Below are 13,792 nucleotides of genomic sequence, written 5' to 3'. Positions count from 1 at the left end.
TGAATCGTGTGATACATAAACATAGACATTTCAAGAAGTGGGAAGTGTATATGATGTTATATCTTAATGTTACACTTGACAAGCTCTAGACGCGCTCAATTAACAGAGACCGCAAATGGAGTCGAGACCGCGTCCATCCGATCTGAAATTACACCATGCGCATTTTCATTCATAATCTTTACACTTTAGAAATATTGGCTGCACAGATTCATAAATTAATTGTAATTTTGGATATGTTTTTTTAAAATGTCGCTTTATCCTTGTGCTTCTTGCATAATCAGTCAAATGAATATTTAAAAAAAAAAAAAAATATTCGGATGAAACCGTTATTCGTTTTGAAGTCATTATTCGTGCCTTCCGAATAAGGCATTCTAATTATCTCTAATTATTGATATACATCAGGATACAAATAGGTCTAGCACAACAGTCTTTGTCTTTTTTAACATATTTCAAAACACAACTTTGATAAAGTGTGAGGAAGCACACACCTGGTGGACAACATGGCACGTTCTAAAATTCTGAACAGTTATTTTCTAAGAAGGTACACACACCGCTAACGCTCAGCGTAAGATTTCTTACAGCGTAAAATTTCTTATTAAAAACTTTAAATTCAACCTAAATCATTATCAATGATTATTTACTCTAGCCATCAGTAGATGATATATTGTGTACATGTTTCTTTCATTTAGCCTACACAATGTATTTTCAGTTACAAGTTTGTCATTTTGTGGTTTGACAGCTTGAATGAAAGACCCATTCAAGGCTACATACAGAGAAATTACATAATAAACGTCGCCACTTCTAATCGTTCAGTTTGCGCAGTTAATTCAGTTTCATACACTAACCTGCAAACTCATCAACTTCACTTTGTTCATTCTTGAGGACAAACAAAAACCTTTGTAACTTAGTACTGCCATCTAGTACTGCCGTGATACCTGTGCCTTATGACCTACTTCAGTAAATGTTATATCACACCCTTGTGGTCTCCCAAGGCTATTATATATATATATATATATATATATATATATATATATATATGTATGTCACACTCCAACTTACTATCATGAGTCTGAACAATATGTACAGGAATTAATACACATTAAAACAGACACAATGACTCAGATTTAAAGTTACAGAACAATACTCACAAATGCAAGAAAATGTATCAGATTGCTATTATCTTATGATGAAACTGTGCTCATACAGGGTACAGGGACAAACACATGGGAGTTAACCATAGAGAGAGAAAGAGAGAGAGAGAGAGAGAGAGAGAGAGAGAGAGAAAAGGACTGCTGGGAGCTGCTGTGTGTTGACAGTTATATTTCCCTATTGGGGGAAATTCACTTACTTGAATTGGCACTGGCCCCTGGCCTGTAATTCACTCTATAAGAGCATTTTGAATTGGAAGCCAGGGTGATTAATGGAAAGGAAATAGAAATATAGGAATTGACTGATTAAAGTAAGGGGCTCTGGTACCCTTTTCCACCGACATGGTTCCAGTACTGGTTCCTGGGCTGGTGCGAATTCTCGATCCGATCTGCGCATTGCCAATGCAGACAAGACAGTCCTGGGGCAGAAAAACTAGTTCCGCACCAGCCCCAAAAGCTTGCTGGTATAATCATCTGCTACATCAATGTTAAAAATGATTCAACTGTTACAGTTTAGAGTGCTTAGCTAGTTAATCCACATTTAAAAATCATACAAAATAATGTACCTTCGTTACTAGTCGTCTTGAGCGTAGATGTTGTCTCTGGCAATCTTGTTGAGCAATGTAATACTATTGGATTGCATTACTCTTTATGTTTAAACTTGTCCTCAAAAACAGGAGTAAAAGCTGTACACAAACACCGTGGTGTGCCATGTTTGTTTGTGGGCAGTTTAGATAGTCAAATAAAACTTCCACAAAGCCAAGTAACCCGTAACATCACCTTTTGGTTCTCAAGTCAGTGGAAAAGCAGGCCAGTTTGTGATAGGCTCCAGATTTCTCCAGCCGAGAACCAGCCAAGTACAGGCTCTGGCACGAGAACCAGGACCATTTCAGTGCAAAAGGGATATCGGGGGGAGCTCTCTGTATGTGTGTGTGTGTGTGTGTGTGTGTGTGTGTGTGTGTGTGTGTGTGTGTGTGTGTGTGAAAAATTAGGAAAGAGAGTACCGCTTTGCTTTTATTTTTGCCTCATGATTTCAGTCTATGATTTCTGTGGATAGCATTAATTAATAGTCAATGGATAGAAGGCTGTAAGTCAAGTCATTTTTATTTGTAGTGCTTTTCACAACACACATTGTTTCAAAGCAGCTTTACAGAAAATCATGCATTAACAGAAAAAGAAACCGTAACATATAAAGTCTTAAGAGTCTTCATTGTGTAATTTGATTAAATATGATTATGAAGTGTGTATAAAAATAAGTAATTAAATAATAATTATATTTATAAACCCAGTGAGCAAGCCGAAGGTGACTGTGGCAAGGAACATAAAACTCCATAAGATGTTGGTTAATGGAGAAAAATAACCTTGGGAGAAACCAGGCTTACTGTGGGGGCCAGTTCCCCACTGGCTAACAGCATGAATATAATGCCAATATTACTTATTTATGTGCAGTGCAAGTCATGGCTTAAAATTAGTAAACTAAGTAAGTGTTAACGGTCAGTGTTTAAACAAAGATTTTGTAAGAACTGTAAGATTAATGACTAATGTCTTTGAAGTTCATCCTGGATTAACTGCAGAAGTTCACATAGATGTATTGTCCTTTGTTAGTTGGCTGATGAAGGCTTTTGTTGGCAATTTATTGATAGTCTATGTATTCCATTTCAAGAGTGTAGTCCATCATTAGACCGAGGTGATGCAGGCCGAGATCAGTGAGGTGCTTTGCAGTTCAACCGGGCGGTAATTTTGGTGAGGCCTATCTTAAGTCCAAGGTTCAGGCAATGACATATGAAGTATTCCATGTCTTATGGTTGGAGTTGGCATCAGTTCATGCTCTGAGGTCCATCGTAATAGACTGAAGTGATGTTTGGCTGGCACCGGCTGCATTTTGTCATCATCACTCAGATGGAGTCCGATCCCAAGAAGGAATGGAGCTGGTTCCGGCTGGTTCTGGTGATCTCGGGATAGAAGTCCCAAGGTTGAGACATGGAAACAAATAGAATAATATTAGCATAGATGCCATTAAATTATTTGCAGCGTTATAGATCATGATTAATGATCTAAAGCAGCCTAATTGTGTGGTGAAGAATAAATTAGGTGTATGCCTGGCTAAATAGATGAGTCTTTAGTCTAGACATAAACTCAGTGAGAGTGTATGCATCCCGAACAGTGTTAGGGAGACTATTCCATAGTTTAGGAGCCAAATAAGAAAAGGATCTACCTCCTTTTGTGGATTTTGATATTCTAGGAACTATTATCAGGCCAGAGTTTTGCGATCATAGAGCACAATGCATTTCAGGAAAATTGGAAGAAAAAAAAATCAAGGAGGAACAGATTAACCAAAGGAAACTTGGGTGGGATGTGTGTTTTTCAGGCATCATTAGGTGCTACATACAATTTCTCAACAAGTCGTGGGTGACTTTGCATCCCAACATCCCATTAAAAGACGGGACTCTGTACCCACCGATATACTTGCCAACATATTTTCCGAGTTAATCATAAACATTTTCAAATAAAATGTTAACAAAGCCAACACTACTAAAATAATGTGTTAAGTTGCAGAGCTATGAGCCGTAACTTGAACACAGAAGGCACAAAGGTTTGCATATCCTTTGTAGACTCATGAAACTAATTTTATTATGTGACCCTGCCGTTAGTGCGTAGTTGGTTGACATGAGGAGATATCAACTAAACTGCCCTGACAAAGCAGAGGAAGGTACCATAAAGAATGATAGCTTTAATGGAGTATAAAAGAGCTGGTTTGATGGTTGGTTTGATACAGAATCTGGACGTTTATCCACATTGACTATTTGCATGGGCCAGAAAAGCTAGGACAAATGACTGACCCTGGCCTTCTTATTCAAATGAAAATGATTAACCTATTAATCATTAATGGTTTCTAATGAAAAGAATGTTCTTGCAAAAAGCACATGTGCCTATTCAAATTAACGCTATGCTTGATTTAGAAAAGAAGCCATGAACATAATTTGAATGAAAATGCTTAAAATTCTTGTATGAAAATGAGGTTGAGCCTGATTTCCATTTGTAAAATATCGACTCACAGGGTTGTCTTTTCAATAGATGACTGTAGTGTAATATAATATAAAATGGATAGTTCTGACTCTAAATTCTGACTGGATTAGCCGAAGCCATAATGAAATGACTATAAACACACACCTATGAATGCACATTATATATTAATGCATCTAGTTACCATTTTTCTTGACAAAAGCCTACAGTAAAACAAATTAACTATATTACTTGGCCAAGAATTGTCTTTTCTAATATTATTATTCATAAATATTGATGTGTATAGAACATTAGTGTCTTTTATCAAATAGTTGTTGCCGCTGCTTTATAAAAGTAATAACGCACAGGCTCCTGTGGCTTATTGTTTTATTAAATCAGTAACTAAGCTCTTCACTTTTGACTATTGTTTCTGTACTGATATTCATGCCCTCTTTCTCTCCTCTATTGCAGGTCTGATGATTCCAGTCTTCTGTGTGGTGGAGCAGGTGGATGGAGGGATGATATCAGAAGGAGAAAGCCGTGAGGAACATGCAGAGTTTGTGCTGGTCAGGAAAGACATCCTTTTCACTCAGCTGGTTGAGACGGCACTTCTAGCCCTAGGCTACTCCCACAGTTCTGCAGCCCAGGCACATGGTGAGTTCACTACTGTCCTAGGATCAGAGCACTATATGTGTTCAAAGCAGACACAGACTCATGAAAAGGTCCATGTAAGACTTGATAGAGTGGACAAATTTACACTTAAAATTTTAGTTAATAAAATGCACTGACAAGTAGAAGTCAAGAGTTTCACTTCAGAATGGAAGACATTGTTTTAGGCTCATATTAAAAATCTAGGCTCATATTAAAGGTAGATGCTATTTACACCCTAGCGCGAATAGTGGCAATTCTGTTTTTTGTACCAAATTGGATTAAAAATTCCAAATAACCATATTTATTTCTGATATAGCTGGATGCCAGAATTCAATCCAATTATACATTATATTTACATTATATGTTTTTAAATAGTACAGCAGTATACAGTACAATACTGTGTAGTATGCAATAAGCATTACAGTTCAGACCTATTAGAGTGGCTGTGAGGATTTGGAGGAGGTCTGGATGTTGAGATGTTGACAGGAGGATATACTGTTTTGAGCTTGTCTGTCTGAGAACTCTGAGGAGGACGGGCATTTGTTTAACATAACCGAATCCCAGACAGTCTGAAAATGTCATTAAAAGAGAACAAAGGAGATGGGGAGGCAAAGAATGTGGTACTTTCACGTCACAAAAAATGTGTGTGAACTGTATTTGTGTGTATGTGTGGTATGTGGGAATGCATGTTTGTGTCTGCTCAAGGTCTTTGTACTCACATAGTATGTCCACTTTTCTGTGTATGTGTGTTTGTGAGTGTATTTAGAGAATGTTTATGAGTATGTGGGCCAAAGAAGAAATATAATGCCTTACTTTACTGTTGTACACATGCTTGTCATCTCCCAGAAGACTGTGAAGTGTACTTGTATTGTTGGTAGAAAATTTAAAACAGCCATTTCTTCATGTGGATGCGGGTTAACAAAAGACATTACAGTTTACGTCATAGATTGAGCGTTTGGCATCTGTCAACTAATTATTTTGTTTTATTCACAGTTCACATTTTTTACCTCTGTCTAAAACAACGTTTGTTGTGTGATGAGATGATGTTTTATTTTATTGATGTATTTTAAAAAGTATTGTCAGTAGACACATAGACAGAAAAGAGAGAGTGAAAAGAGAAAACTGAAGGCCACATTTTAACCTTTAATTAAACTATCCTTCAGGCTAAACTGATGAAATGTTTGCTCCTTTTTTGCAGTGCCAAGACTGCAGTATTAAAATGAAAGTGTTGTCTGGTATTGTATGTGACTACAGTTTGTAAATAATCAAAAAATAATGCATCCTTTTCTTTCTTCTTTTTTTATAAATAAATAATAGGTTTGTTAATCTGTTAAATTTTGTAATAAAAGTACAGAAATGATATGATATGCAGATTAATTAATCAAATTAATCACAATTAATCGCAAATAACCCAGACTGTCTGGGTTCCTCAAATAACAATTATTAAATAATTATAAATAGTTATAAATAAATAAATAAATATAATTTATTTTTATAAATATAATAATTCAGATAATTGCAATGCTTTTCATTACTGTGGCAAACGACTAATGCATTGATAAGACAAGGTGGCTTTAGAAGGCAATATTTAGCCTAGTTTATTTCCATATTATTAAACTAAAGCCTAAAATTGGCCTACAGTCCACAGCAATCCATTTTGCAATTGAATTTGTCAAACTGTCTGAGATAGATTTATTATAAGGTCTTTTCTAAGAATGTGTCAATGTACACATACATGTGTCAGAAGCACTCTTTTGTAGTGCCTTACTTTGGGTCAGGTCATAAACACAGCATCAGGTAATTAACACAGCGTTTTTTTAGGTCGCTGTGTCAAGTGAGTCAAAACTTAGAAAAACACATCTCAACATCCCTGCATTCAGAATTGCGCTCAGTCCAGCTGTGTTTACATTTTACATTATGCATTTTGCAGAAGCTTTTATCCAAAGCGACTTAGTGCATTCAAGATACCCATTTTATCATTGTTTGAATGCAAGAACGCATTCTCATCTTGTGCTGTTGCAATTGTCAAACAAACCTGAGTGTGGTTGTCTGTATAGCTGCGTGTTGCCTTTACAGCTAGAGTTTCGCTAAATGCACCTTGCTGAAAACAGGTGGAACTTCACGTTTGAATTGCTCCAAAGGTAGGAATATTGCTTATCACGGTCCAGGTACATGATTAATTTAGTTAATTTTAACGTGTTATTTTTTAAATATAATTAAAGCAGATGCTGTTTGCACCCTGGTGCAAATAAAGGTAGAAGTTAAAAAAGAAACTTAAATCACTCAAAGGGGAACAGCATGTCTTCAAATTCACTCAACCCGCCTTTTAGAGATTCCTTTGAAAAGCCTAAATCAGGCTATAAAAATCCTTATGCCATTTGTTTAAATTCCAACAAAACCTTTCTGTACTTTAAAATTAAACAAGTATGCAAATTAAATAGAAGCGGCATTATGATTGTAAAGGCTAAATAGCCCTGTCTGGCCCACACAATGGCGTCACATCTGAGGGGGAAAAAATGAGAGGTCACTTCTGCGTTTCAGAGCAGCCCGATGCAAAACAATATCAAAAGGACACAGAGGAGGACAGGGCAGTGGTGGAAAACAAACAAACAATTTGGACAGAATATAATCCACACTCCCTCACAGTCACCAGTTTAGCCCAGATAAAAGAGAAGGAGAGGAATATGGCTAAAAGAACTATCCCACACTCACTCACACATACTAACAAGATTCTCCCATTATGGGGAAGGACACTGACTTTTGTTTATTCCTTAGACTTCACTGAAAATGAGATGGAGAGAGAGAGAGAGCTCTCCTCTCAAATGAATACTTTTTGTTTTTTAAAGCAAGCGTTTATGTTAAATGAATAATTTCTGGCTTAAATTAAACATTTTTCCTCTGTGGTTCACAACCAAAATTACACAGAGTCCCATCTATTTTCTCCCTGCTTGAAATGTGTCCTGCATAGCTCGCTCGTAGTGGTGTATTTAAGCTCCTCTCCCAGCACCGCGGCCTTTCTTTAATTAGCCTGGCCAGTAATTAGCTGGGAGTTATTGTTTATTTCAATTATAAGGGTCTGAGTACTTTTATAGAATTGTATGGACAGACCTGTACTTTAAGGCTTCAGACAATTAACAGTGGTGACAGATTACAGTACGGGCGCATTGTTGCTCTGCCACGTTTGACATGCAGCCACCGTGGGTCAGTTTTATGAAAATGCACTCTGTTGCCTGATAGGGCCAAAGAGTCACTGCACATACATTGTTCAATGGTAAATAACTAGACAACTAGATATGCAATTTCTAAATGGTGTTTTCGACAATTCTGACAAGAATAAAAAAATCATACCATTGTAACATCAAATTTGACAAATGGTATTAATATTTTCTGTGGACCATATTGGTTTGGTTAAAAGTGCATTTTTAAGACCTGTCTCTGTCCTCAACTGAATGTTGAAAATGTAATCCAGCTTGCTATCTGACACACCTGGTAGCTGATTGGTCATTTATGACAGCCACACTATAGTTTTTTCCTTAGACATAAACTCCTGTATTTGTAGTAACACACAGTTAACCACATAGATGGCTCTTTATTACCATGGTTTAATCACTATAACTATAGTTTCTAAAAACAAAAACTTAAAAAAAAAAAAAAAAAACTATGGCATTCAGTAAGCTTTAGTGTGGTAAGAAGCCTAAACATTTAGAAATTCTAACTACAACTGCCATAGATAAAAATGAAATAGAAAGTAGGATTGTTACTATAGTATTGTCTTGGGAGAGAGTTGTTCTCAGGCCTACCTTTCCCATTTGATTTGTTCACCTATATACAGTAGATTGACCATTGTTTTTATTGATTGATTACTTTTATAATGATGATTCATTGTAACAGTATAGTGATTTGTGACTTTCCTGATTCATAGACTGAGGCATCCCTTCAACAGAGCCAAGTCATTCGGAACACAGGAGTTCAGTGCATCTATCCAAACTCGCTCTTCTGAATAAAGTATGTGTTAGGAAATATTTTCAGACTGTGTGTGAGGTTGCGTTTGTGTGTGTGTGTGTGTGTGTGTGTGTGTGTATGTGTATGTGTATGGATGGGTACACATAAGCTTTAGCCAAGCCACCAGCCGACCACATGAAAGGCCAGCACTAGGAGGAGGAATTATAATGTGGCAATGGGAACAATGGTTTGTACTTGGGGGAGGAAAATGACAAGGAACAGAACCTTTCCAAGTTAAAAATGATTCATTAATGACATTACCACAGTCTCTGTATGATGCTATAGCTTATACTGTAAATAGGAGTACATTTAACTGCCGTTTATTGGAAAAGGGCACATTTTCATTTTTTTGTGAATTGGTGTGGGCTGTCTGTTCAACATTGCACATGTGAATGTAAAATGGTTGATTAAATTGCATGGGAAGTGGGGTGTTTGAAGTCTAAACTCACTGACACTCGAATCTTACAGAAATCACAGCTGAATGTGGACTTTCCGTTGTACATTGAAAACACTCTCAATTCAGTCTCAATTTGATGCTACTATTCTGAGTGGGAATCATGGGTTCTATACATTCTGGAGGCTCAGGAAATGTGGTGGCATTCACTCAGCATTGCACAATGGGACCTTCAAAAATCAAAGGAAAACCAGTTATATAAACATACACTTTAAAAAGGAGGACAGTGCTAAAGGGGGGAGTGGCACAAGCTCACAAATTGTCTTCATCTGTCTGACTTGCCTCTCCTCTTCCATTCACTGTCTGGGGAATATATCTCCACGAATACCTTTGGAACACTGAAACAAAGACGAAACGCCCCAAGACTGAAGTTACAAGGCTCACAAGCAGTACCGTCCTATCATATACAGTAGGCGGTCGTTTAGGACCCTGACGTGCTGGGGGTGATTCTGTGAGATCCATAATAAACAAGTAGATCATAACGTCCAGCATGAAAAAGACACTTAGCACCGAATAAACACTGGAAGAGGGTGGCACTGTGACAAGTATAACTATATATCGGTTCCCCTATGATAAACGAATGCTATTGATTTAATTCTTATGAGTAGCTCACTCACTGTGTAGAATACATATAATGCCCTTCTTAGGTCAGAAACATACTTTAAGCAAGTACACAAACACACAAAAACGCTTGGTCAGCACATTGTAAGTGCACATTTTATTTTTTATCTAAATTAAATTCATCTTTAAATGTAAGTTTGTTCCACATTGCTGTACCTAATTTCACTGGAAACCTTTTTTTTTTGGTTTGTTTGTTTGGACAAAATCTGTTTGAATTTATAGGCCTATTTACTTTTGTACATAGATCTGCCCCAATTGTCTGTTTACACTGAGTCTGTTGCACTAAATAAACATTTATACTCAAGAATTGTGAACAGTTTGAATATTTCTGTTGCTTTCTCTTAAAAAGAAAGAAACTACTTTTGTTGCAGTGATTCTATAGAATTTTATATATTATGTATATTATATATTTTCATAATGTTGCCTAGGGCACCACAAACCCAGGGGCCAGCCATGGTCACCAGATCTGGTGACACTGATATGCTCCCACGGAAGAAGCAATCAGCCAATAGGGAAAGAAAACAGTGGAACAGGTCACATAAAACGTCTCGTTAGCTTCTCTCTAGTCAAAACACAAACGGTTTGATAGTTTGGGGGAGGAGCAAAGGCGGTATACTAAGGAGGTTCCTAATTATACGTTCGCCTCCTAGCATGTCGGTCAGAACACAGGATCCAAACAGCCAGGTTCAGTTCAAAGGGGGGTTTGTTTACATTGAAGAAGCCACACGGCACAGGCACATGACAGGTTGAATATTAAGGTAGTCAGGATAATATGAGGGTATAGGAGAGTATTTGAATAGGTGTGTTTATGCTTGTGTGTGCGTGTGTGGTTCTACAACAGAAACAGAAAGAAAGAAATAGATTAACATACCATCTCTGTACTGTTATACCTCTAACAAATCACAGGAGATTATGTAATCATCAATAGCAATATACATAACATAATATAGGAATATCAGCTTGTAATGCAATAATGCTCACTACAACACGCTGATATGGCATTAATATGTAAACACATAGAAACTGAAACCGAAAGTAAACCACTGATCGGCAATGAACATCACTTAGGTGAATTACACTTCATTCATATGAACATAACAGATTAATTCTAGTCATCATCAAGTGACATGTATAAAGACATAATCTGCAATATTACTGCCTCAGGAGTCAGATATCAGCGAACAAACACATGTGAAACACCGCGCAGATGACACTAAGATAACAGGTAACACCAGATCTCAATACACTCAATATCAGCGGATAAACATCATATTAACAGTCAGGAAAGGATCTGTGGATTAATCAGAACATATATCAGGGAAATAATTACTCACAGTCCCTCATAGACGCACACTTTAGCACCCACAACAAGTTATCTTAACACATCTCACGGGCATGTCTTTCCTCTGCCTTGCTCCACTGTATCATGGCGGTGATTGACAGGCATTCTAAGCTCCGCCTTTCCAACATTGCCTCAGATTTGTGCGCAAATATGTCCCTTTGGAAAACGGACACCCCCTTGCTATTTTCTACTGGCCTGGGGATTGTCCTCCCCTTCGGGAATTTCAGGGAGAACTATTAGGCATGCTATGGGCCGAGTGTACACTTTGTCCTTTATCTCTATCTCAGCTGTTTGGACATGCCCATCTGTACCCAGGAAGACTCTCTTAACTTTTCCGATGTGCCACAGGGAACGGGGAAGTTGAGGGTCAACTAACATGACTACGGTGCCGGGTACGATGTCAGGGGATAGTTGCTGCCATTTCCCTCTCGTCTGCTTGCTTGGTAAGTAGTGCCTTATGAAGGAAGTCCAGAACCTGTCTGCTAGCACTTGGGAGTGCCTCCATTGGCATCTCGATAGGAGCTCAGACTCAGGATAAACTACTTGCGGTAAAGCTCTGTCAGGCCACCCCATCAGGAGACATTTAGGGGTGACGGTATCTAAGTCGGCCAGGACAACTGATACGTAACCTAGCGGCTTTGAGTTCAGAATAGCCTCAACCTCTGTCAGCACAGTCAGGAGCACCTCCTCAGTCACAGTTTCTGCTCCCAGGGTCGTATGAAGGGCAGCCTTGATGGACCGAATCTCCCTTTCCCACGTCCCTCCAAAGTGTGAAGCTGCCGGAGGATTGAAGTGGAAACTGACCTGTCTCTTGGCTAACAGTCTACGCAGGTCATGACCGAGCTGGTCGAAGGCTTCCCTGAGTTCGGTCTCCCTGCCCTTGAAGTTAGTACCCTGATCAGAGTACAACTCCACCGGCTGGCCCCGGCTGCTAATGAATCTCCTTAGTGCCATTAGGAAGGCATCAGTGTCCATGGACGTTAGCACCTCCAGGTGCACTGCTCTCGTGGTTAGGCACTTAAATAGGAGACCCCATCGCTTTTCTGTTCGACGGCCCACTTTGACTAGGAAGGGGCCAAAACAGTCCATTCCGGTTGAATAGAACACTGGCTTGTACAGTTGGAGATGCGGCAGTGGCAGATCACTCATTTTCTGCTTCGCTGGCTTCTATCTCCACTTACAGCACTCAAGACAGTTCCTCTGATGCTTCCAAACTGATGCTTCCAAACCTCTCTACCTCTCAGGATCCATAATCTCCTGTGGAGCTCAGAAAACACCCACTTGGGTCCAGGGTGGTGGAGTCGAGTGTCATAGTCCTTGATTAGGAGTTGAGTACTGGGATGTTCGGGGTCCAGTACCACAGGATGCACAGTGGCAGGATCAAGGATCACTTGTCTTAAGTGGCCTCCGACATGGATGAGCTGGTGGTCTGGGTCAAATTAAGGAGAGAGGCAGAGTAAATGGCTGGTAGCGTGAACTGATTTACCGGCCTTCAGTGCCTGGAACTCTTCGGGAAAACTGCCCATCTGTGCCATCCTTAGAACAACTGTTTTGGCTTCTCGGTAGGCACTCGCCGGGGAGAGTCATCCTGCACAGCAGCTCCATGTAGCTCTCGAGCGACAGCATCTACCATGTCCTCCCACCTATCGTACTTCCTCTCATCAGAAGCAGCTAGGGTCTCAGTAATGATTCCACAGAACGAGCTCCCTTTCAGCTCAGTGGTGTCCTCAGCTTCGGAAAGGTGCAGGGTTGGAGGAGAGGGCCACTCTGCTGGAGGTCATAGTAGGAATCCTGGGCCTTGTATCCATCATTTAGGACTGGCGAAGTCTTTCAGGTTCCGGCCTCAGGTGAGATCATCAGCAGGGTTGTTTGTAGAGTCTATATATCACCAGGCTTGTAGGTCAGTCAACTCCTGAATCTCTGCTACTCGGGAGCCTACGAAGACCTTATAGCGGCAGGACTCGGAATGCAGCCAATGGAGGACGTTCATGGAATCTGTCCAGCAGGTGACTCATCCGATTTCCAAAGTGAGCTCCTCCGCAAGCAGTTTTGCCAGCTGTGCTCCTGTCAGGGCTGCGCAGAGCTCCAACCTGGGAATCGATTGCTGCTTTCGCAGGGAGACCCTGGAGCGGGCTATTAGGAAGGCGACATGGAATCCTCCTTGGGGATTCTTTGAACATATGTAGGCGACGGCCCCGTATGCCTTCTCCGAGGCATCACTAAAGATGTGAATCTCATGGCGGGTATCTGGACAATCCATTGCGATAGGAGTGTAACATCTAGGGAGTGTTAGGTGTGGTAGGTATTGTAGCTCATCCTCCCAGGCTGTCCAGGCCCGCTGGAGCTCTATACTATTATCTTTGCCCGGGTGGAAGGATGACTCCGAGGGGGTCATACTGGCTTGCCAGTACCCGGTAGATATTTCGCATGGTCAAAGTCTTGTAAGTGATAGGTCGGTGCTTAATTCCCAGGCAGTCCAGCTTGCAGTGCCAACTCAGGCCTAAGGTAGACTCTCTTGGGTTGGCTCTGTCATGGGAGAGCCACAGCTCCAGCTCAATGGGCCGGGCCTCC

At 39.8% G+C, this 13,792-nt stretch overlaps 1 protein-coding gene across 1 annotated transcript in view; it reads left to right on the top strand.

Moving 5' to 3' along the window:
* Positions 1-13,792, top strand: part of LOC127447478 (DNA-binding protein SATB2-like) — a 64,846-nt gene that overhangs the window by 22,659 nt on the left and 28,395 nt on the right. Inside the window, exon 3 of the mRNA XM_051709380.1 lies at positions 4,623-4,805. Within this exon, the coding sequence (XP_051565340.1) occupies positions 4,623-4,805 (183 nt within the window). The remainder of the gene's footprint in view (positions 1-4,622; positions 4,806-13,792) is intronic.

Source organism: Myxocyprinus asiaticus, chromosome 10 (assembly GCF_019703515.2).
Source record: "Myxocyprinus asiaticus isolate MX2 ecotype Aquarium Trade chromosome 10, UBuf_Myxa_2, whole genome shotgun sequence".
Classification (NCBI taxonomy): domain Eukaryota; kingdom Metazoa; phylum Chordata; class Actinopteri; order Cypriniformes; family Catostomidae; genus Myxocyprinus; species Myxocyprinus asiaticus.
Note: the sequence above shows the minus strand (reverse complement) of the source record. Positions and strands in the feature narration are given on the sequence as shown.